Source organism: Scleropages formosus, chromosome 11, assembly GCF_900964775.1.
Source record: "Scleropages formosus chromosome 11, fSclFor1.1, whole genome shotgun sequence".
NCBI lineage: Eukaryota > Metazoa > Chordata > Actinopteri > Osteoglossiformes > Osteoglossidae > Scleropages > Scleropages formosus.
The window spans coordinates 28,680,508-28,706,125 of NC_041816.1; the positions used below are offsets into that span (position 1 = coordinate 28,680,508).

Genomic DNA, 25,618 nt, shown 5'->3' on the forward strand with positions numbered 1-25,618 from the left:
CCTGTGTGCTCTGCTGTCTACAGCTTTGTGCAACATGACAAGTTTTCTTTTTTTTTCCCTTACAGATCAGAATGGAGACAAGCGGTCCAAGCAAGAGCCTCCTGTGAAAACACAACACGGTAACAGCAGCCCTTTGCCAGGTTACTACTGTGTACTGGAGCCATGCAGGGGTGGTGGTGGTGGTGAGGTGACTCCTACATCATGGCTGCATTGTGGGATCTTTTCCCGCCAACTCGGGCATGGGGATCGGTGCAGCGATGTCACACAACAGGCTTTGGCCATTTTCACCGCAGCAAGTCGGTAAATAGCAGTCACACTGTCGCCGATTCCATGTTCACGCCGCACGCTCTCCCTCGGAACCCATATTCTCGCTTTCCGGTTTCCCGCGGCTCCGTCTTCCCGTCGCACGCAGTTGCTTGGTTACGCAGCGCAGCATCCGGGGCCGCAGCGCGAGGCCGGGCGGTCGGAGAGAAGCCCGTTCCCGCGCAGGGATGGAGGAGGGCGCCGAGCTGTCGGTGGTCGTGAGCCAGGTGGTGCAGCGGCTCCGCGGCACACATTTACATTCCCACCTGGAGAGAGAGGCCAAAGTGAGCGGACACACCAACGGCGACATCATCACTAAGTTTCCTCGACATTTTTTGGAGACGCGCCGCTGCTCTCGGAGCTCCAGCAGAGCCAGGCGGGCGCGAGCTGTGCGCGCGGCGCGGGGCGGACGCTCGGTTTGCTGCAAGCGCCGCTACTTCGCCTAGTATTTAACGGTGGCGGCGTTGTTTGTTCGTTCCTTCATTCATTCATTCATTTATTTATTTTTTTAATTTATTAAATACTTATGTTTATTCCATTTATTTGTTACGCGCTGCGATTAACACACAGCACACAGGTTAAATGCCCAAGCCAAGGCTTATTCGTGAAGCAGCCGCTGTGTTACCTGTATAACCTGAATGACTGTTTGATTCTGTCTGTTTTTAGTACGAAAAAAGACGTTTCATTTAATTATAGCAGGCCCGGTTTAGCTACTACTACTACTGTAGTTGTTGTTAAAGGTGTAACAACAGGATAGAATGTATGTTCTAAGATGCCCAACATGTCTGTGTGCCTCCATTGCTCGTGATATTTCTCTCCCAACACTGTTATTAATTCCACAGTTACCACACAGCTTTCCCCTCTATCATTTATACAAATGAATGAATGAATGAGCTTTGTTGCCAAGCATGTTTACACATACAAGGATTTCGTCTTGATGACGGGAACAGTGTACGGTAAACATCTTAGAGACACTGGGATCGCTGTCAGCGAGCTTTCAGGTGTGAAATGTGTGATTTGGGCTCCGACCTCCTCTCGCTGTGAGAGATGAGCGCTCACGCATCTCTGTGTTTGTCACGACTCGCTGTCCCAGGAGTGTCTGCACAGGCCGGAGATCCGCATCGAGTGCCTCAAGGAGGACGTGAGGAACTTCCTGAAGAAAACTGGTAAATGTGTGGTAATTATTACACTGTGATTCTTTTTCAGCAGTGCCAGTACACAAGTAAGTGTTGGCAGTGAACCACAGAGGACTGCAAACCGAGCGACTTGTCAGATGAGCCTGGAAAAGCGTGTCTAATTGTGCAATAGCCCTTAAAGGCTCCCGCAGTGTGTGCCACTTGTGTTTCGGTCAGTGACGAAACACATCCTCACACTCCGCTGAACACGAATGACCCCCTAAATTGCAACAGGGACAGTGAAGGTGTTGTGGATGTGCGCTGCGGTAAGAGGGGATAACCCACAGTTACGCACACCGAGTAGCAGTTCAGGGAGTGTGTTCCTCTGGCTGTTCGATGCATGACAAGTGGAAGCCCACCTGCAGCATGTATTGGGTGGTGTCTGGTGGCCCGGACCTTGTTGCAGAGGTAAAAAGGGCTATTCGCTGCTCCTGTCACCGAAAGGGGATGGCAAATGATGGAAGACCACATGGAGAAGGACTCGATTGCCGTGCAGGGCTGTGTAGCAGAAGTGAACCCGTTTTAAGAGCCCGCACACACCCTGCAGTGTGAAGTTCTCTCGCAACGTCCCCATGTGCTGAGATGAATATGCCCTTATGGCCTTTACTAAACCGATAAAGGACTCGTTTCACAAATGATCAGGTGAAGTCAAGTGCATTTCAGGGCCTTCGCGCTCACAGATCGTTGAGTATTAATGTGAAGTTCTGAAGTGCAGAGTGTGGAGCAGAATTCAGTTTTCTTCATTCCTCGTAGAACTGAGAGAACTCTTCCTGGAGAACGACTGAGTATCCAATGCACAGTTTGCATGTTTTCTCACCGCTTTTCTGACAGCATTGCGAGAAAGACCAGAACTGTTCTGAAGGAAACAGGGTGACTATTCCTCTGATTATGTAGTTGTTCGCTACCACCCCTGTATTGCAGGGCGCCTGTCTGCTTTGTGAAGCATTTGCTCCCAGTGGTCAGTAAAGATCTGAACACTTGATTTGATGAAAACTTTCAGGTTTGTTCTTCTTACAGAGAGAACAGTGCTCTCAGTTTTGGTGGATAAGGTGTTCTGAAATTATATATTTTAAGTGTTAGACTGCCATTTCTTACCGGTTTTTTGGTTGTTTCCTAGTGTTTTTGACAATGTGATTATTATTAAGTTACCTAGAACTAACAGAACTGTAACAAATGGGGGGAATAGTCAGAATTAATGAGTAGTGAACATGTTGCTTAGGTAAAGGTGCACAACTGTTGATGTGAATATTAATGGGACATCAGATGGCTTTTTTGCAGTCTTTAGAAAGTTTTACAGAGAAATACACACACACACACATTTTCAGAACCGCTTGTCCCTTACGGGGTCACGGGGAACCGGAGCCTACCCGGCAACACAGGGCGTAAGGCCGGAGGGGGAGGGGACACACCCAGGACGGGACGCCAGTCCGTCGCAAGGCACCCCAAGTGGGACTCGAACCCCAGACCCACCGGACAGCAGGACTGCGGTCCAACCCACTGCACCACCGCACCCCCTCTTTTTACAGAGAAATACTCAGTAGAAATTCAGTCTTTGTGCTCAGTTCCACAACATTTTTGGAAGACTAGAAATTATTACATCTTGGCTGTTTCTGAACTTGATATATGAGAGTGGAGTAGAACATTTAATAAAAACAAAACAAAAGCTTTTAAATCCAAATTTAAAAGCCACATATCTAATATTTAATAATAAAAAAATAATACAAAATGGGTAATATTTTTATTTGAGTACTCAGCAGGGCATTCTTTGCAGGACACTGTCCTGGTAGCCCAGGAAAACAGGCTTTATCTATTTATATCTTTGTTTTCTTTTTCCAGTTGCACAGTAATTTTAAAACCCATTTATTAAATTGATAGAGACTGATTTTATGTCCTGAGCGAAACTCCCTCATCTTTGTGATGGATGATGATTCCTCTCTAACCTTTCTCTCGTCAGGATGGGAGCGAAAGCTGCAGAACGCCGTGTACCGAGAACTACATGTGTGAGTAGTCTGTAGGTGGGGAGGACAAAAAAAAAATGCTTCCAGCTGTGCGGTGTGATTCTGCTCTGCTCCTTCGAGATGTGTTTTTGGCACCTAGCCTTGCCTATAAACGTACAGTTGAGTTAGAGCAAAGAAATGGCGCACTTTTCACTGTCTTTTGGAAAGAAGTGGAAAGGAAGCAGCTGTCTGTGTTTAGCGCAGTGCTGTCTGGACATTTGTGTACAGGTTGGCGTTGCAGGTAACGTGCTTGAGGGAATTTTACAGCTCTTGTGTTGCCCCATCCTCTAGCAGGGGGTATTCTGCAGTTTCTCCAGCCTAGCTAGCAGCATTAGAACATCATATTTGGGAAATGAATTCCAGTTTTTGTACACATTGTAGGGCCCGCTTAACGCTTTTGGTTTTATTACCTGTACCATGCTCGTATAAATGAAGTCAAGTCTCTTGTCCGCATAGAAACATTTTGTTATGCCTTCCTGCCTTGGACACGAGTCGCCTGTAGGTTGTTCTTGATCTGAATCGCTTATATAAGAGTGAGTGTTTTAGGACACTAGACAAGCATGAGGACTCTTTGAAAGGCCTATGTCTACTGATATCCAAACTCGTGGACTCATTAACTTGCATGATCAATTGGCAAGGCTGTGAGGAGAGAAAGAATGACAGTGTGCAGTACACGATTCAAGGTCAGTCTGAACCCTGTAAGCTTCCATTTACTTTTTCTCGTGTGATGAGCTAGAAATGGGATGTCGTGGCTCCATACCGATTCCATATGAACTGAAATAAACTGCCATTTGTAACGTAATGCTGTCTGCAGGTTTGACAATGCGTCGTGTTCTATGCTCGCTTTTAGTCTGCCACAACCTAGCCATGCTGCTGCACCCCCTGAGCACACCAAGGAGCCTCTGGCCTACATGCGCAAGGCCCAGGTGGGGGTCTATATCTTTTTTTATCATTTTAATTTTTTTTGTTTTATTGTAACAGCAATGCTGGGTCAAAGTGACATACAGAGACCAAGAAAGGTAACAAGAGGAGAATGGAAACAACAGCAAGTATAAATAAAGAGCAGCAAATTATGTTTATGAAAAAGGATGAATAAACATTGCCTGTTGTCAGAAAGAGTTAGAAGCTATGAGTTGTGATTCGTATCAAATTATTTTATCTGATAAAATTACTTCTCTAAATTCTCCTTAGATAAACAGAAATGCAAGTATAGTCTTGTTATTGGAAAACTACAACATGTGACCCAGAGAGGTAGAAAACAGAAAGGAGGAAAGAGAGGAGTGAAAATAAGAGACAGTGCAGAAATCCAATGGTGTCTTTGTCTTGAAGCTAGGAGGTGGGGGGCTGGAGATAGGAGTTCTGTAATTTTGGTGATGAAAGCATGTTCACTTCTTTAAATTTGAATACATACATTTTTTAAATAGTTTTGATAGAAGAACCTCCCTGATTTCATGGTCTATCTGTACTTTAGGAACAACACTGCAGGGGCAATATGCGGGCCAACCTGAGGAACACTATCGTCTAAAATGAAGGTGGATGCTGTCAGGTGTCTGTGAAGTTCCCCATTGCTGTGGGCTAACGGTGTGCGTTTTCCACAGGCATGCTGGGAAAAGCGCATTCTCAAAAGTCTGAACAGCATGAGCACGGAGCTTGGAGTCCCTTTGGCTCGGAAGGTTTGTTAAATCCAGAGCTCAGTTTGTGCAAGGGGCCATCTATGGTCCTCCTGTGCCTGTTGTGTCAATCCAACATATGTCATAAACTTATTCGTCACTGATCCTGTAAAATGCTTTAATGGAGAGTTGTTTTCAATGTATAATATTTGAACAGGACATGGAAAATTATTATTTTGATGTTTTGCTTATATTTTTAATTGACTTATTACTCCACTTGATCTTCATCTAAGTCATAATAGTAAAGACAGTTATATTTTAAAAAAAACACTTTTACCTTTCCACATATTTATTGAAAAAATAGTTTAAACAATCAGTCATTGATGGAAAAATATGTATACTTGTAGGATAACAGTGACTTGAAAAGAAAGTTATTGGAATCTGGGATTCCAGTCAGTGAGTCTGGTCTTATAATCAGTTTTAGATTTGCATTTGACCTGCCCTGCCATACAAGAAAACCCACAGTCTTGGCTACCTGGTCTTCACAACAAAATTCTGTTTAAGTGCAATGTAGCCCAATCCAAACAGATTACAGATTTCCTCAGAAGAAGAGTTGTGCAGATACACAAAAGTAGGAAGGGGTACAGAAGAATTTATAAAGGCCAACGTGCTCACACATCCACAGAAAGACAAGTTGTGTACTAGTAGAGGGACTTCAGTGCTGCTGCTGCTGCTACTGTCCTGAGGAGTGGGTGCCCTGCAAAGTTCCAGCCAGGAGTGCAGTGTGCAATGCTGAAGGAAGTGAAAAAGAACTGTAGAGTAACAGCAGAGGAGCTGCAGAGATCTCTTGAACTCACCAAAGTTTCATGTATCCACTACAAGAAACAATTAATAAGAATGGTGTTCATGGAAGGACACCACAGAGGAAACCACTGCTCTCAAAAAAAGACATTGCTACATATCTCAAGTTTGCAAAAGACCATGCGGATGCCCCACAACACTTCTGGGGTAATGTTCTGTAGGGGGATGAGACATTAGCGGATACAGACAAATTTTTTGTCCTGAGCGAAACGCCCTCATCCTTGTGATGAATGATGATTTGACAGAAATGCATGCTAAGCAATGCTATGTTTGGAGGAAAAGAAAGCAGTGCCCATCATCACCAAAACCTCATCCTTGCTGTGAAGTATGGATGGAGGGAGTGTCATGTTTTGGGGTTGCTTTGGTGCCTCAGGTGCTGGACAGCTTGATATCATAGAGGGAACGATGAATTTAAAACTGTATCAATCAACTTTACGGATGATTGTCAGGGCAGTGGTCTGCCACCTGAAGCTTGATGGGAACTTGGTGAGGTAATGAGACAAGGACTTGAAACAGAGGAGTAGATCAACAAAGGAATAGCTTAAACAGAAGAAAATTTGTGCTGTGGCATGGCAGAGTCCAGACTTCAACCAAACTGAGATACTGTGCCCTGACCTGAAGAGAGTGGTTTATGCAAGGAATCCCAGAAATATCAATGAACCAAAACAATTTTGTACTACCCTTTCCTACCAACCATCCAACTCTGATCAGCAACTCCAGGAAACGTACGGTAGAGATTATTGCTACTAAAGTAGGTTGTCCCACATGCTTTTTTCAGCCTGGTCCAAATGTTTAAGTGATTTTTCATATTGACTTGTTTTTATTTTTACATTTGCATGTATTCATTTATCAGACACTTCTCTCCAAAGCGACATACATCTTAGAAAAATTCAATGTGTTCATTACATTAGCAGGAAGAGACCTAGATGCAGACTCATGATTCTAAAGTACAATTAACTTTCCACCATATGAACCAACGTTCATCACACGAGTAGCTGCATAAAACTTTATCCAAATATTGACAATTCCTAGTCACCTTCCTAATAATTGACACATATACATTACATGACACGAATAGCTACTGCATTACACATAGTAGCTATTACTGTACTGTGTTTTGCCAATTATTATGCCTTTGCTGAATATCAGACTACATATTGTAATTGCAAAGGATTCGCAAACTTTTTCTTGCGTACAGCTTGATGTTCTAGTACACCAACGTTTTTAAAAAAGAACCTTCATATTACGGTACTATATCCTTCACTGCTATAGTGTATTTGGTGGAAAAGTGTATTTTTTGTCGGTTGCTGGTTTATAATTGTGGGAGAAGATAAGGCTGATGGAAATAAATTTGATGTGTTACTGGATTTTTCTTGGACCCCCACAGAGGCCTGTTCGTGAACAGAAGGAGCTGCTCCAGAAGTGGAGTGAGATGGGAACAAATGAACCAGGTGCTTCCCTCTGTGTGTCTGGAACGGAGCCCCAGGGGCCCTTCAGGACTAAACTAGTCATCACAGATAACTATCCGGCCTTCTCTGGGCACCAGTTTGCAAACATCAGCAGCAGATACCTCCATTAGGCTTAAAGTCCCGTGAACAGCACATTAGGTTTACAAGGGATTTAAAAGTCAGGCGAGGCGTTACCGAGTCCAAGCCGGGGCGCAGTTAACGGCTCAGCTGAGCCCAACATTTTTAAAAGTGTACATGGAATGGATTCCTGGGATTTGCACTTCGAGACAGAACCTTACAGTGTGTATAAACTGTCTCCTCACTGTTGAGATGCTCAAATATAGGCATAGGTGAAGTGGATAATGTTATTAAACTATCGTGAAGTATCTAGTAGCTATATGTTACTAAAGAGTAAGTCCCCTTTTCGAATGACTGCAGTTGTTGTCACGGTTCTTTTTAATGGATGCAAATGTTAAAAATCAAATGTAACTTTGTTCAAACATTGCTGATCATATTTGTGTTGTGTTTCTAATGCACTTTGTGATGCGCAGCCATCGTTCTGCTTTGTGTCTAAAACCAGGACAAGGAGGGACAAGTATTCGTATCTCCTCAGCAAAACATTATTTATATACAGTACCTATGTTATATCAGCGCTATCTCATGAGGCCTGGGATAACATGAAGTCGTGTCTGGCAAGTGTAGAGGTAAACAGAATTGAGAAGATGAGCTCTTACACACGATTACACTGCAGGCAGAAGGAGCGTGGCCGAAAGAGACGCCTTGGGTTGGTAGGACAGTTCTGTCCATGTGACTTTCCCTCTTCTCCATGTTGGACAGATCTCAGCCACTTCCGGCCTGTTTATGCCCCCAAAGACTTTCTGGAGGTAAGTCTGTCAATGAGCCAATAAAAGCAACATGTAGAGCAAAAGAGAACTGTTCAGTGAGAATGCTCTTGTGAGTTGAAACTCCTCTGGGCAGAGGCCAGCAGACCAACGGTGATGTGGTTTCAGGTGCTGACGAGCCTGCGGAACCCCAACCTGGACAGCAGCGACGAGGCCAGCTGCAGGTCCCATCTGGGCCTGATCCAGGTGTCACTCAACGTCAAGGACATCCCTGAAATGGTGCGTACCTGCCTGCACATTCTCACAAAATCATGGGCTTAAGTTAAACCATGCTGAGTGACCTGGGGTGTTCATATGAATTACTGAGGGGGGTATTGATACGAGTTACACGTTAGATTTGTAAAGCCCAAGACAGAATGTTCATCCGGTACAACACCAGGACTCACCTGGTGTTTAAAGTCTGCATGGGTTCTGATTTCCACTCCACATCTTGTAGACTTTTCCTTGATTTCAGTTAGTTCTAAATGGTCATGACCTGTTTTTTTGGAGACAATACATTAACAGTAATTGAAATTTGTGTATAAATTTCTTATTGCTGTAATGATATGATACAATCATAGAGCTGTCAGTGCATGCTAAATGAGTGTAAACAAGGTGGAATGTTTAATAAACGAGCTCAGTCGATGGAGCACAGTTTTGCTCGCGGCAGAAACATTTGTCAGTGTGACATTAGGGACAGTGACAGGTGGAGAGAATTTTAGTGCATTCGTGATGACAATCACATAAATGCGAAAGGGTTATTTAGCTATTGCAACTGCTGCGAAATTTGAACCTTTCTCACCTCAAAGGAATAAAAGGCAATATTTCACAATAAAATATATATTTTTTTGACATTGTATATCTATTTGTAGTTTTCATTGTCAGATGTCTGTTCATGTATTCCATATGTATTATTTATTGATACTTTTCGACAAAGTGGCTTAGAATGTGAAGTTTGTACAGTGAACTGCTTTCACTGATTTACCTCTTTTTACAGCTGGGTAATTTTTATTGCATCAGTTCGGGACAACAATCTCGATCAAGGGTACTACAGTAGGAAGTTGTAGCTCAGCTTGGGTCCCTCAATAATTCAAAGTCCACAGTAACAGTTTGTGTTACATGGTCCTTTATTTTTTTGATAACCTTAAATCTAAAATAAAACTAAATTTTTTCCTGCTTTAGCCTTTCCTTGATGTTATAGTGTTATTTGTAATTCTCATTTCATTTTCAGAAATTGGTGCAAAGTAATGGCAGCTTTTGTGCTCTCACCCTCATAGTTTGCCCTTTAAATATTTCAGAGAGAATTCTTCTGCGAACTAAGTCTGGAGAAGGGCCAGCTTGGCATTGATGACCACACCAGTTTCCCCCCAGGTAAAGAAAAGTAATTTCTTACTGCTGTTCACACCATGTTCTTTAAATGTCCTGTAAAGTTTTCATCATTTGAAACAATGCTGTGTACTCAAAAGTAGTCTGCTTATTGATAAGTGTCATATGAACCCAGCTCACTTCTTTTTGGCTAATATCTAGGTCCTTTGGTCTAAACACTAAAGAACCTGAGGTCTTTACCTGGACATGTATGCTGATAATGGCAGCTGTATGAACTTCTACACTAACAGATTGTTTGCACCTCCATTCCTTTCTCTCTTCTTGATATATATGCAGACCTCTTTGAAAGTGATCACATTTGCCTGGGGAAGAAAGGTAAGCAGACTGCAAACGTCTTAACTGTTCCTCTCTCCGTTCACACCCTGCCCACTCACGGTTTAGCCTATGACTTTCTGAAAGGCCCCATACTTGCCCTCCTGGATGAGTTCAAGCAGATGGGAGCATGCTATTTGTTTGAGCAAATTATTCTCCCCCTTATGGTTGCAGATCTAGCTTTTTGTAAACTTGGCTGAAACCTCCCTCTGCACTGGCTGTACTCACCCCCCTCTATCTCACCACCCTGGACCCGTGCTCGCCACTCACCCCTCTCTGTCTCAAGTGGCAAGGACCTTGCTCTCGAGCTGCCAAGCCCAGGCTGGGTTCTGGGAGTGCACTTTAATGGGGACTGTAAATTTGTCCCAGCATAAACATTGCAGGCCATGATGGACATTAATCAAACTTCAGCCCAACACATAAAAACAAGGAACGTACACAGTTTCAAGAGCCTTCACTCAATGCTCAGCGTCATTGTGGATGACTGGCATGGCTTGTCTGGAAAACGTTCTCTTGGAGATCTAGTTTCTGCACTTGAAACCACACCATGTGTCAGATCAAGAAGAAAAAATGTGTAGTTTGTTTGAGAGAATCAATATTTTCTGAATTGTGGAATGTAATGGAACAAGGGCATTTAGGGATGTTCAGGGTAGAATCAGGTATCTTGAATGAGGTGTGTTTAGGAAGCCTGTGTGAGTTCCCAAGAGCAGGTGCTGATGGAAGGCCTGTCGTTTGCAGTGCTCAGCGAGCAGGACAGCGCTGCTGCGCAGCAGTACAGCCGCCAGGGCTGCCCAACTGGCCTCCGTGCTCACCTCTGGGCCCTCATCCTGAACTGCAGCAACGACCCTGAGGTCAGAGCATCCCATGCACAAATACACACACACAGACACATACACACGTGTACCCAGACAATCGCACACTGCCGCACAATTTCTCATACACAAACAATTTTACAAACACGTCAGTTAACTTCAAGTCTGGGTTGAGTCATAAGTTACTCTTACATAAGACTAAGTCTGAGTCCCAGATGCTTAACCTCATATCCAAGACTGTTTCCAAGTGTTCATTACGAGTCACTGAGTCCGTAAATCTGGAAGCGAAGCTCGTTTTAGTTTTCAGTACTTTAAAAAGAAAAATGCAATGCACAAAAGAAGGGGGAGGCACAGTCATTTTTCTTCTTGAAAAAAGGGGGTGGGGCAGGCATTTTATTTGTGTACCCACGAAAGCAGAAGCACTGCCCTATGTTCTGTTCACATTGTGCACTTAGTTAAGCATACTGTGGCGCACAATGTGAACAGAACATGGGGCAGCAGGTGGTATAGTGGTTAGAGCTGTCACGTTGCACTCAAATGGCATCCAGGTGGGTCCAGTGAACGTGGAAAAGTACTGCCTGGATACCAACGATCTCGCCTCTGTACGTAGCATGGGCTCTGGAGCCAACCTTCTTGATTGGGAGTGGTCTCTTGGGGGGGTCTCTGTGAGATTTTCCACAGGCCCCTGGCTGAAGACTGTGCAATTGGAGTTCTTCCCAAGGAGAACAAGTAGGTGGAAAAGGGATGAGAAGCTTACTTGAATGGAACTGCGAGAGAAAAACTGAAAGTTTTTTTCTGCCTATATGGGTATGGAGTAGAAGTTTGTGATGGACTTTGGTCATGTTATCTGATTTGCGGCTGTATGTTTTGGCCACTAGGGCGACGAAAGGGGCAGCAGTGCAAGATCAGCTCAACTTCCACCTCCGAGAGCTTCTTTCTTGTCCTGATTGAGGCCAGAGACATTGATTCCAGATGTTCATGTTCTCTGTCAGATCTCAGTCATGGGTGCAGCTGCATCATGGAGGCAGTTTGTACGTCTCACAGCAACACTGCTAATACCCACTGTTGGACACCGGTGTTGAGGGAACCTGAAGAAGAGGGCTTCTGGACAGTCCTTTTAGGGATCTCTTGATTTGACTGAGAGATATTGACAAATCAAGGGGTTGCAGCAACTGCATCTGCTGAAGTGAAGGATTGTCCATAGGAGGAGTTTGGATAGTTTTTCTCCATAGCCTATCAGGTGGCCCCAAAGTTGTGCAGGGAAACTATTTGTTGACTTGGAAGGAGAGGATTTGCTGCTGTCTACCCAGGCTGTGTTAAGCAAGAGTGGGGAAGAGCTGACCATACTTTAGGAGATTGTTGAGTGCAGGAAACACCGAAGAGCTCTTCAACCTGGTGGACATGTGTTCCTACCATGCAGGAAGCAGTATTTGATGCCTTTGGTGGGTTAAAATCTATCACTGTTCCTAATGTTACAATGGTGCTTTGAGGCTAGATGGATCAGATTTTGCTGGTGATGAAACATGAGCTTATGCATTTTTTTGTGGACTTGGAAAAGGCATACAACTGTGTCCCTTGTGGTGGTATAGGATGTACTGCAGGGCTACGGGGTACTAGCGTCATTAATGTGTGCTGCCTGGTCCCTGTATGAACACAGTGTGAGTTGTGCCTCTATTCATGGAGTTAAGTCGAATTCACTTGATATGGGTGTCGGACTGTGCCAAGGCTGCACTTTGTCTCTATTGTTGTTAGATTTTCATGAATGGGATATCAAGACAAAGTTGAAGCCTGGAGGGAGTTGAGTTGGGGGAACCTCAGCTGCTTTGAGATGATGGTGTTTTTTCGCCCTCATCTGACTGTGACCCTTTTGTTTGCACTCAATTTCTTTGCTGCATGAAGGAGACTGGGATGAAAATCAGCAACTGCATGTTTGAAGTCATGGTCCTCTCCTGGAAAAGAGTTGGTTCCTCTGTCCAGTTGGGGGAGGAACAACTGGACATACTGTAGGACTTCAAGGGTCTTGGGAGAGATTAGAGGAACAGGTGATCAGAGTCAGCAGTTTTGCAGGCACTCTACTGGTCTGTTGTGGTGAAGCAGGAGCTCAGACTTCAGAGAAAGCCCTCAACTTATTAGTCAGTCTACATCATCATCCTCTCCTATGGTCATGAGCTTTGAGTAACAGCTGAAAGAGTAAGATTCTGGATTCAAACTGTTAAAATGAGGCTGAGCTCACGCTCCATAACAGTGGGTAGTTCAGTGATCTGGGAGAGCGTTGGAGTAGAGTCACTCCGCCTGTGGATCAAGAGGAGCCAGTTGAGAAGGTTCGGACATGTTGTAAGAAGATCCTTGGTCGAGACCTGCTGGAGCCACATGGGGCACATCCCACCGGGAAGAGACCCTGGAGCAGATCCAGGACACATTGGAGAGATTACATTTCTTAGCTGCCATGGGAGCACCTGAAGATCTCCGAAAAGGAGCTGGACAGTTGCAGGGAGAAAGGAAGGTTTGGGTTTGCCTGCTCAACGAGCTACCACCGTGAACCTCTCCAGGGCAATCAGGAGGATACAGTTTATTCATCTCCTTGCACATGCCACATTCACTCACAGGTGTATTCATGCAGACCACACAAATATTAACACATTCTGATGTTTCTGGACTCAGAGCTCTTCGTCCAATGTTGTGGAAGAACTTTTCAGTGGCCCCCTCCACTGCAGCTATCGGGAAGGCGAGATGGGAGTACATTTGCGGGTCTTCATTTCAGCAGACGTTCCTCTATAAGGTGTGGGCATGACCATCAGGGCAGGCTGGTATAGCACTGTTTGGGGTCTACAGAAAGCACAGAAGGATGCTGTCACCAAGTTTATTAAACATTTAGTTCTTGTCCAAAAGAAGGCTGGTCTCTAGATGCTCGACTGGTCCTACATGGGCATACATGAATATTTATACTGTTGGATATTTACGAGTATGTGTACTTTCTCATATATTTATCCATATTTACACCTTTTAGATATTTATGGCTACCTGTTTGTATTTAAACCATTGGATATTTATGAGACCTGCATACCAGGTTGTTTATAGACGTGACCTCAAACCACTTGTACTTCGCTCACTTTGCCTTCACTCCAAGAGTGAACGCAGTTTGAAGAGTTTGATCGGCCTGGACGCGAAGGCCTTGAGAAGCAGGAAGGTGAGGATGGACCACCCTATGGCCGGCTTTCGGGGAGCACCGGTGAAGAGGCTACAGAGCTGCTCTGTTGAACAGTAGTGGTTCTCGCACCCTCACTGTAAATTAGTCATGGCGTGTTTACGAAACCCCGCTGTGAATTGTCTTGCCAAAGTAATCAGAGCAGCTGCAATTCTGCTAAGTGATCTTTGGCTGTGGTCTGCTTCCTGTGTGGCACTAAGGGGATGCCCCCCCCCCCCCCCCACCCCCAAGCTGACAGGAGAACTGTTGGATGCTGAACGTGAGTGGGAAATTGATCTGCACCAGGTCTAACAGAACATGTTAGGCAGAAGACCAAAACATAACCCTAGGAAATTCAACCACGAAAATGGTAATTACTAAGGAAAAACCCTTCAATGGGAAATGATGTAAAACGGCCGTTACTGAGCTTCAATGGTGCCTGAGTGTAAAGTAAAAGCTGTAACTGACACCAGCTGGAGCTAAACACCCCAAAAATCACACATTCCCACGGACGTACCGTACGCAAGATATCTGACTAATATTTGTCCAAGTCCACAAACTTGTGTCAGGTTTTTAGCTCTTAAAACCTTGGGTTTCAATAGAACAAAAATAAAATACTGCTTCTCAGCTTGCTTCCCATACATGTAACACTTCTAAAGTTACTTAAGTGTGACAAGGATAACATTAAATGCTCCCCAAATATAGTGATAGAATTGTGAAAGGGACTTGGCTCTGTGGCTCTTTCATTGTACTCAAGAGAAAAGAGCGTTTCAGCAATCGTTTGTTCCCTTAAATACCGTAGAAACGGTAAAGTTGAGGTATTCACTGTATAGGTAGTTCTGCCACTAGCTCCCTTCACCAGTCTGCTTTGTTTACTGTTTCTTTTGTTGTTGTTGTTGATGATGATGATGATGATGATGATAATGAGTACAACTGGTAGCATAGTGGTTTGAGCTGTGAGTTCCAGGTTCAAATCTCACCTCGGTCTGCAGTACCCTCGAGCAAGATACTTAACCTGAAATTTCCCTTAAATTACCCAGGTGTATAATTGGGTAATGTTTGTTAAGTATCTTAACATTGAAGTCACTTAGGAGAAAAACATGAGCTAAGTGAATTAATGTAAATTTAATGTTATAAATAATAATACCAGTAATAATTATTCTTCCCACTTTCTGTAACTGCACTGCTATGTGGAGCTTCTCTCGGACCACGCAGGGTGGGGGGGCAAGATACGTGTTGTGAGGGACATGAGCGTGTCAGCCAGCACTCATAAACCAGTTGTGTGTGGAGTGACCGCTGGGTCACCTGGACACGGTGTCACTGGAGGGGAGGAGCAGAGGCGCACAAACAGGCTGAGAACCGTGTTGCCCGCAGTCCAGCAGTGCCCACCCCCCCAGGCCAAGGTGCCACCTTGGGGACAATAATAATAAATATAACAATAACATTGTTATTTTTTATTACTATTTAGTTACTCAGCAACAGCCAGAACCATCGGCCACTTTGCTTGGTGGAGATTCTAGAGCAGTGGCTTTTGGCATGGCTTCTGCTTCATTCTTGTGAAGCTGCAGGATTCACCTCGCTCCGTCTTGACACAAACCAGGCACTCTTCAAATCCTACACTCTTCTTCTTCCGCCGCCAGATCATTCAACGTGTGCCTGTGAAGTTCACTTTTTTCAACGCTTTGTCCTCTCCAGCCATCCCTCATCTCAGAACTCACTCTAACACTCCCAGGAGCTCTGGTTTCGCAGGGCTCTGCTGGTGCTGTAAATGCACAGGACTGGACACACTGGAAAGGACGGGTCTCGTGGCAACGTGTAAATGAAGAGAAAGTTGCATAGCTTGTGCCCTCTGTCCTTCCAGGTCATGCATGTAATAGTCACACGCAGAAGACCTCACACACACAGTCCTTGTTTTTGTGTATAACAGCGGTTCCCTTACCAACATTGTCCGCCGTTAGTTTTTCTGTATTTACTACAAATGTATATATTTTTCTCATTTAAAAAGCTAGTTGAATGTCTTTGAAAGCAAAATTTCCAGAGCAAAGTGTTTTATTTATGTGTTCTGAGAAGAGCGAGGAGGGTCAGTGATGGAGAGATGTGCTACTGTGCTGTAAACAGGACGTGATGCACTACGAGCAGTTGAAGGCTGGGGTCATCAATCACGACCTGCTTGTCGACAACTTAATTTACAAGGTAGGACACTTTTTTTTTTTTTTTTCCTTCTCTCTCTCCCCCCTCTCCTCCCCCTCACACTGGCAGCTTTAGTGGTTTTCCTTGGAGTGCATTTTGGCATTTTAAGTCTTTTGCATTTTAACCGGGCAACTATTATTTTGGACTACTGTGTGAAGTTATGTAGTGAAGATCATTGTATTGTTGTGACATCCAATATATATAAATAAAATGTATTAACGAGTATGCTGTTTTTGGCATCGTTTGCAGCCACTTCATACACACTCGTGACCACGGTACAGTATTAAAGTTTTACTCTCTCTTCCACTGTCACATCAGGATGTGAAGCTCACAGCCAGTAATGATGACTACTACTTTGTGTTTGAAGATTATCTGTACCAGGTGAGTCTGTGCAACCTCTGCTTCACATGAGCCATCAACATCTTTTTACTGAGAAGGGAGTAAAAAGTGCCCAGGATGAACCAGGCTAGAAAAAGAGAAGAGCTATGTGGGAGCAGTGCTGCTCCTATGAGTGCGAGGAGGTCGGACAAGGTTAGACAAGACGGCGGCATCTTGATATGGAAATGGGAACATGAAGGCTATCATGGTCAACACCCCCCCCCCCCCCCCCCCACCTCTCGCACACATGTACACTGGCCATTCCAGGGCCCCACACCATCTCCAGGGGTCTTATCTGAGGACACAGGTGTGTGCTGATTAAGAATCTCAGGACCGTCGTGTGTGTTGACTCCGTGCAAACTCGCCCGAGTAGTCGAGGAATTTGGTAAACAGAAACGTCGCAGCGTCTCTGGCCGCGGCCAAGCAAACCAAACAGGCAGGCAGACAATCCCGAGGGTTCCTGCTGGGCACTATCTCGTATGAGGTGCAGCTCCTTCAGCCATACCGCGGTGTCCAGGAACGTGTGCGCATTTTGCTCTTCAGTGGCTGCTGCTGTTCCCTGAGTGAATACTGACCCATGTTATACTTACTATTAGCTTACGGCACGTTTCTGCAAGCAAGCAAATCAGACGTTAATGACCGAGAAGGAAAAAGCTGATGGGAGATTTTTTTTTTTTCCCCCCCCAATTATTGAATACATTACAGGATTAAATAATTCTATACTGACTTGGATATTAGATATGTTCCTATCGTACTGACAGGTTTCCTGTTCCGCTACATGATGTAGCAGGGTATTACCGTAAATAAGGCGAATTTCCTGGTCAAAGTAAGCAGTCCCCTGACAGTCGCAAGTACACACACTCCTCACGTATCGGCTTCATTAGTGAGATCATCGTTGAGGTCATAGCCCAATTACCATTATTTGTTATGGCAGAAAATTTGGTTTTTGAATTTAAAAAAAAAAAAGCTCCTAAAATGAATTAAAATACTAAGCTGTATTTTTATGCATGGCAATGATAACATCAACATATTTTATATTTGCAACAGAATTGTTATGTCTGGCTTGTCTTTTAATGTTATATTTTCATCCGTTAATTTATTGTCAGTGAGCGGCTCTCCAGTGCAGGCTCAGAGCAGCATTCCCTCGGAGCTCTGCTTGTGGACGGACACACACGCTCGCTCACTCACTCACACAGGGGGTATGAACTGCGCACATTGTGAAACATTGAGTGCACAAAGTATCCGTTTTCCCCAAAAATCTTATGTAACATGTAGTCAGTGTGAGTTGCGAGGTGACGGCTGCACCCATCAGGCTGCTACTCTGTCTCTGTCCTTTGTTTACTCTTGGGTTGCACGTCACTGTGGAGAAAAGCCTTTACCAAACAAATAAATGTACATGTAAACACACGGTTACTCTCCTTGTCTCGCTCTTCTCACCAGTGCTGTCTTTTACCGTCTTAAAATTCATATAATGTCACATTGTTTGACTTGCGTGTTTCAAGTGTGCTTACACCTCTCACACAGAAAGAGGTTCTTGTACAAAGCCTCTTAAATTAGAAGGAACATTGGTCTGGAGCCTATCGAGGAAGCACAGGGTGCGAGGCTCACGACTCCTGAACAAGACATTGTGGCCATTGGAGTTGCAGATGTTTATGATATAACGGAGTAAATAAAACCCACAGGATTTGTGTGTCTTGCTCGCCAGAGCATTTAGGCACCAAGCTGTGCCAGACAGTGTGGTGTTGCTAGTGAATGCTCGAGTCCTCCTCTAGTACTGTTGAGCGCTATACTTAGCTTGAACTGGTCAAGTAAAATTACCCAGCTGTATAAATGGGAAAATTATTGTAAGATATTTAACACTGTATGTCACTTTGGAGAAAAGTGTCAGTCGGCAAAATGAATTAACAGCGAAAGTATTGAATGTGCCCTTAGTGATGTAATACCGTATTTACCGTAATCGAGGGATGTGATTGGTCGATATTGTCAGTCTGACAGGAAGTAGGATGTGTATATGTAGAAAGTGGTTTTGCTGCAGGAGAAGCCAGGTGTCCATGTACTTGGTAAAGTGAAAGTGAACGACAGTGTAATGAAACTGAAATAAAATTGTAGTGAATGAGAATCCTGTTTTAAGAAGAAATAGTATTTAATAGTATCTTTGTACCTCGTACCGCGTTTAGCTCCATAACTGTGCCGCTTGTGTGTAGGTCTTGCTGTGTTTTTCGCGGGACACTGCTGTTCTGGAGCACTTCAACTACAGCAGCGCTACGCCCCCTACTTGCCACACCAAAGGTAAGAGTGTTTGCATAAGGACTCACCCCCCCCTCCCCATTAGCACCACAGTGCCTTATGAGACCCGTCTCCCCCCCAGGCCAGTCCGGAGCTGAGGACGGCACGTCGGTGTACCCCCCCAATGGTAAAGTCACTGCCTGCCTGCATTGTGTGCCACTGGAATACTGAGAGTGACACGGAGGGCACTTTTTAACATTCACTGTTCTCTCCAAGGTGTAGTTCCCTTCCACGGCTTCTCTATGTACGGTAAGGGCGCCCCTCCTTTTCAAAGTGCCCAAAGGTTAGCTTCAGTTGTCTCTGTGTCCAGCGTTGTTCAGCATGTCCATGTCTTTGCTGCAGTGGCTCCTCTCTGCTTCCTGTACAAGGAGCCCTCGCAGCTCTACAGTGTTTTCCGGGAGATGTACGTGCGCTACTTCTTCAGGCTGCACTCCATTTCCTCCTCTCCCTCGGTAAGAGTGTACGTGATGTCCCCGGGCTGGACGTGTCTCGTGTGTGTGTTCCTAATTGTGTGTACCCCTCACGTAGCAAAGTTTATTTGTTCTGTAAAACCACCAAATTAAATGGCATAAAAATGTATTTTTCACATGATTCTGATAACACAAGTACATTTTGTATTTGTAATAAAATAGTTATTTCCTTTTAATCTTAATTAATTAACAGCTGCTGGTCCAGTGCAGGTTGCGATGGCTCTACCACACAAGCAATGGGTGTGAAACAGGGTACGCCCTGGACATACATTTGTACTCGCTTCCATGTCTGTATCAAGATTACACCAAAACCAGGAAGTACATGTTTGTAGAATGGAAGTAAAAAATGCAGATGTACTGAATTATTAGTCTGTTGTATAAAAAGTAATATATTTTTACAGGCCGCTGTAGTGGTTCTTCACTGTGTGGGACTCTGTGTTTATTGAATGTGTGTTTATCAGATCCACGTGAAAGTGCGTGCGCTCGCGTGCACGCATGTCTCTGTCCGTGACCGAGTGTGTGTGTGTGTGTGTGTGTGTGTGTGTGTGTGTGTGTGTCCCCACAGGGTATTGTGTCGCTGTGTCTCCAGTTTGAGAAGCTGCTACAGGTGTACCTCCCTCAGCTTTTCTACCACCTGCGGGAGACTGGAGCTCAGCCGTAAGTGCCTTTATCACCTTCCATCCCCCTGTGTTTCATCTCCACTCCCAAGGTTTCTATCCATCATTGCCTGAAGGGCTTTTCCTGGTCTGGGCCGCGGTGCCAATGTGGTACCAACAAGCTAGGCAGGGCAGACGTTCCCCTTTCCATAGCAGTGGTCTGCAGTGGTGTCCAGATCCTCCCCAGGGTTCTATGCATGACACATGGTCTCTGCATGATGTCCTGGCTCTGCCCCAAGTCCATCTCCCAGTGGGGCAGTCTGACCTCTCTACCACGCAAAGTGCCCTGAGGACATTCTAGAATTCCAAACCACCTGAGCTGGCTCAGGGAGAGAAGACTTGTGGTCACAGGTGAGGGTGATGATCTGGACGAAGAGCTGCACTGTGAGTATCTCCCACAACTCGGATCCAGCTTTGCCGCCATGCTTTCGTACCCCATTTGCAGCATTGCCGTGCATAAGATTGATCTCACAACTGTTGCTGCTTTCACTCGAGAGGAGGATGCTGAGGTCCTTGGAGAGAACAATCTGTGAAATCACCTAAGATTGGAGGTGTGCAGTGTATTCTGAACCGAGCGTATTCTGAATGAATGGCCCTCAGGCTGGCTGTACATTAGGTTTCCTCAAGCGTGGTTTGGAGCCCCTTTGAGGTGACTCTAAGTATTCCCATGCTCACCTGTGGCCTCGTGTAGGGGGCAGTTCCAGTAAAGGAGACGCCACCCTCATTCAGGAAGTCTGATTCCAGAGCTTTTAATGCCATCTGAAATATTACATCTTTATAAAGAATTTTTTGAAATGATATTTTAATTCTCGATCCTTGAAACCCAACCAGCTCAGCCTGACATTTATTGCAGGACTCAGACTGATACATTTTATTTAAAACTAGCCCTCTACCAAATATGTGTTTATACTCGCTAATGCGCACTTGTTTCTGCATTTTTTTTCTATGTCGACATTTTGCCGATATTGTAAATGCCTTCCAACACGCCATTCTCGTACCAGTGGAAAACACTGGTGACTATGGCACATACAAGAACAGGGAAAGAAAATGCAGAAGAAGAAATGAGTAGTGCAAATCCTGCCATCTAGTGGAGCCTTATTGACAATACAGACACCCGTGTGTTAGGGCACTGGGTGTACGTTAGTGTACATTAGTGTACGCAGTACTTTTAAATTAATGTTTACCTGTATGTGCTTAGCAGACTTTTTTCTCCAAAGCAATGCACATCGCAGGGAGCAACACAACAGTACATGACATCTAGAGAAGGAGGGATATGGATGCAGACGTGATTCCTGACTACAGTCAATTTGTCACATACCACGCTATAAACCAGTGTACGTTACGAGTAGCTGCGTTTAGGCTTTTCATCATTACACAAATTTTTGTTAGAAATGATTAAACATGAACAGGTACGCAGTTATTGACAACTTGGGAGATCGGGGAGAGTTGAATTTGAAAGGTGACTTTAGCGCATTTTGCTGAGTAGGGTTTTTGACTGTGTGTAAACATTGACTAAGAGCACTTTGTTACTGGAACATAAACTGTGAGGCAGCCCTCCTCTGCGTAGAGCTGGTGTTGGGTCGGACCCCTCGATGTGCTTCCAGCTTCAGTGCTGTGGGTTCCCTGCACTTCAGTGCCTGGATCCATTGTGATCGTGAAGACTGCATGGACACATCTGAGCACAGCGAGTAGAAGGATTAACTCTCAGTTTAACATTCTCTTCTCTAAATTGAAGGGTTGTGGTACATGATGTAAATGAAAGGAGACATGAGAGATTTCCTCGTGAACACAGTGAACTGCTTGGAAAACGGTTTGCTCACTCGCACTGTCACTGAAGCACCTTTTCTGCCTTTTGTGGGACCCTGCAGGCTGCGCATTGCGTTCAAGTGGATGGTCCGTGCTTTTTCGGGGTACCTCGCCACGGACCAGCTGCTGCTCCTCTGGGACCGCATTCTGGGCTACGACTCAATGGAGATACTGGCAGGTAGGCAAGATGGAATTCACCGAAACCCGTCTACAGTGGGGCATTTGTTTCTAAAATATTTGGATGTTTTTATTTTTATTTATTCCACATTTCATTTTTCATGGTCAGATTAATAAATGACATGTTTTGTACTTTCTTACCAGTGGTGACAGGTAACCATGGCAACAGAAGGCAAAACTGTACTGTTCATATGATCATCACCTTTCAAATAACGACGGAACACCTGAATCTGCACTTGTTTTCATGTTTAAAAAGATCAACTGGAGTTCACTATTAGTCTAGGAACACAAGAAGAAAAACACATGTATTTGCCAGTGATGAGATGAAATAAACAAAAGTTTTGAGGGCCCGTTATCTCAGGCGCTTGACTGAGCTCTCCTTCCGCAAGCCCTCACCACGGTGGTCACCTGCCACTACCGGACTCTAATGGTCTGACACCTCCAGAGGCATGTGTCCATGGCCACGTTTCTGAAAGGAGCTCCTCCTTAGGAGTCTGAGCTTGAGAAATAGCAAGTGTGTCACTATGGTGGGTGTGTGTTCTCGGTGGCCCAGTGCATTGAAGACGCTCCCTCTCCTTCCTCCCCAGTGTTGGCCGCGGCGGTGTTTGCGTTCCGAGCCGAAAACCTGATGGAGGTGACGTCACTCGCAGCCGCCGAGGTGGGTTGCGTGTTCTTCCCCAGCCGACCGAAATAGCTGCTGACTCCCCGCCAGCATATGTAACCCAGCCTTCTGCGCGCATGTCTCCAAAATGCTGGCTCTCCATTTTAGCCATTTCTCCGCCACGCCCTGCGCACCCAGAACTTTGAGGCAAAAGAGAGAGGGTGGCGTGCTGTCGCCTGTGCCCGTGTGTCACGTGGATCCCTGTCGAGTGTTGACACAGAGTCCCGTTTCCAGGAGATGTGCTTCAGAAGGATCTGTTCCGCCCTGAACTCCATGTTGCGACTCCTTCTCTGAAGCAGAGCGCTGTAAATCCCAGCGTGCGCCAGCTGCAGCAGCCCTGTGATTGACGTGTAGTAAATTGCCAAGAGACCCACACGGGCGTCACATTGTACCACTTTTAAGATGCTGTCGCACATTATTTGCTTGCTCATGAAGCACCTGGTTCACTGGAGAAGGTATCATAACGTGGCTTTTATTTATAGACTCAAGCCAGTGGGGGGAAATATTACACTCTTACTGTAAACATGATAGGTCACTAAATTTAATCTGAAATCGCAAAAGGCCAGAACGCAGAGGTTCGAATTTGCTGCACAGCCGTTGTACAGGCCTAGTGGTAAAACTGTTATTGACTGTTAAAATATTAAAGATTTTTTTTTTTTTTTTTTTTGGCAGTCATCAGCTGTAATATTAATTTGCTTTAAGGAATTTGTTGATGTGAAAATTGTCCTGTGAAGGACTGTCAAGCCTCTCTGGCTACTTGGCAATTACATGTCACATTTCTTTGTGGCTTCAACACAGGCTGTCCTTGCTGACCTTTCAACTCTGAAGGTTATGCCACTGCTTCAGATCTTCCTGTTTGCCACCGTCATCTGAGGACGTGTTGGGCGCTGCAGACTGACGGGCCGATACCACGTCAAAGCAGCTGGATCGGCTGCCTGGAGTGGCATCCGCTTTGGAGTGTGAACAGAGAAATGTGCATCAGTCTCTCTGTCTCGTTCGCTTTCCACATGACATAAATACACATAAACGTCTGTACAAATGCTGCTTTTCCATATATATATATATATATATAGTGTGCAGTCTGTTGCCCAGATTGTATTTTTTTCTTTCAGCATTATGTTATTTATAATTATATAAATAATATATTGAGTTTTGCAGCAGAAATGACTCAGAGCTGTTTTGCTTTTGCTGTGTACAGTGCCTCCCGACCCCCCACAGACCCTGTGCCCACGACCAGCTCTTTTACTCATCTCTCTCTCCCTCACCCCCCACTCTGGTGCTCGGCAGCACTGATTGCATAGATTTTTTTTTTTTTTGGTTATATTGAAACAGTGCAGAGAGCAGATCAGAACATAGGGAATGTGGATGGACAGCTAGATATCACTGAGACAGCTTTCTTCACCTGTCCTAAGGTCAGGCATTCGTACTAATGGGACTGGCATTGTGATTAGCACAGTAATTACAGTAAATAGTGCCTAATTGGAAGGGGAGCCCAGTCTGAACACATTGTGCCAATTTGTTTTGCTTTGTGTGGCGTATGGTACCTTACGGGTGTGTGTGTGTGTGTGTGTGTGTGTGTGTGTGTGTGTGTGTGTGTGTGTGTATACACATGCTTGAGCACCATTGTTTGCGATGGAGCAGGATGCGTTTACCTTTGTACCTTCGTGTTGATTAATGTTTGCTCATTTGGAAAATGTGTGTATGTGAAGCTGTACGGGGAAAAGTACTTTTTTTTAACAAATCCACATCTTTATTGTGGTTCTAATAATTATGTTTTTATTTTACCAGTGCTAGTATGTGTAGCTTGTGATACATTTTTACTTAAGACAGTGAATTTGGATCAAAGCTGAGCTTATTCCCTGATATGTTTTTAAAATACTCTGTACTATACAATGCTGTCTTAAGTTTTTATTTCTCATTCTTAGCAACAAAAATCATGTCCGTGTATTTTACCCATGTGAGAGCTACTATTGTTTAACTGTATTTTGGGTTCACTCATGCTGTTGGATCTATTGTATGTTCAGCTTTTCAGAATTTTTCATTGTTTTGGCGGACTACAGAACATTTTAAACCATTTCATTTTATTTCTGAACAGTTCAAGTGCAATGCTCTTCAAACCTGTATTGTTTTAGAAAGCTGTATTTTCTTCACAAAGGGCATGCACCTGAATTGCTGGTTTAGTCCTCGAATAAATGTAGAACATTGATTTAGATGGTGTATTAAAGATAAATTCAGCCTGCAATATTTGTGCACAGTCTGCAATATCTGGGTGAGGAAGATCACGTGTCTGTATGCATACCATACTTTGACACGAGGTTATTATTGTACAAATGTACATTGTATACAGTATGTACACCATTGGTCCCTGCATGTTAGCCCAGTGGTATTACACCAGGGACAGTATTTATCCCAGAAGTACTGTGTGGTTGTGTCCACTTTTGGACTTGCCAGAACTGCATGACTAATGTGATGCTAAACGTGCCGGATGTGGGACCACCAGCTTCTTGGAGATGAGATGTTGACCAGAAAGTCTTTTGCATCGTTACTGGAGATGTGGTGCCCGTTCCTCTGTCGCTCCCTCCTGCTTGTCCATCTCGTACGCCCAGAAGTTCCTGTGTGATGTCAGGGTACTGAATGGTGGAGTACTTTGCGCTGTACACCATACATTTAGAATTGCCAGCTTGAGACATCAGCTCTCCTGCTGGAAACACTAATGCTGACTCAATAAATTACTGAAGCACATGAGAAACAGAACGGCTGAGGTGTGCTTTTTTTCTGCATAATCTTATTCTTTTATCTCATTTAAATATGTTGCACTTTTAATTTCTTGTGGAAATTATGCACAGAGACGCTTGCGTGCGCAATCATCCGGGCAAAAGTTTTTCATACCGTTACCCTAAATGTAGGATGGTTTCTTCAATTTAAGATTCACACCTGAAAACTATGCACAGGGCACCTTCCTTACTCTTCCCAATATTCTTATTTATCTTTGTATTCAGTTCCTTTGTCCAATGCAAACTGCAAT

The 25,618-nt window shown here is 44.5% G+C and overlaps 1 protein-coding gene across 3 annotated transcripts; it reads left to right on the plus strand.

Moving 5' to 3' along the window:
• The first annotated feature begins 192 nt into the window (after positions 1–192).
• Positions 193–25,331, plus strand: tbc1d19 (TBC1 domain family, member 19). 3 transcript variants are annotated; one of them, XM_018735413.2, is made up of 21 exons: positions 193–300; positions 1,397–1,469; positions 3,433–3,478; positions 4,326–4,401; positions 5,074–5,148; positions 7,334–7,397; positions 8,232–8,278; positions 8,405–8,515; positions 9,574–9,646; positions 9,938–9,976; positions 10,712–10,824; positions 16,088–16,162; positions 16,478–16,540; positions 18,742–18,826; positions 18,906–18,950; positions 19,040–19,072; positions 19,166–19,275; positions 19,859–19,950; positions 21,818–21,933; positions 22,520–22,590; positions 23,392–25,331. In XM_018735413.2, the coding sequence occupies exons 1-21, from the start codon at positions 202–204 to the stop codon at positions 23,464–23,466; spliced, it is 1,581 nt and encodes a 526-aa protein (XP_018590929.1). In that variant the 5' UTR covers positions 193–201; the 3' UTR covers positions 23,467–25,331. The 3 variants fall into 3 exon arrangements, with proteins under 3 accessions (XP_018590929.1, XP_029112047.1, XP_029112048.1); XM_029256214.1 differs by lacking the exon at positions 193–300 and adding an exon at positions 307–587; XM_029256215.1 differs by lacking the exon at positions 193–300 and adding an exon at positions 307–530.
• The last annotated feature ends 287 nt before the right edge of the window (positions 25,332–25,618 follow it).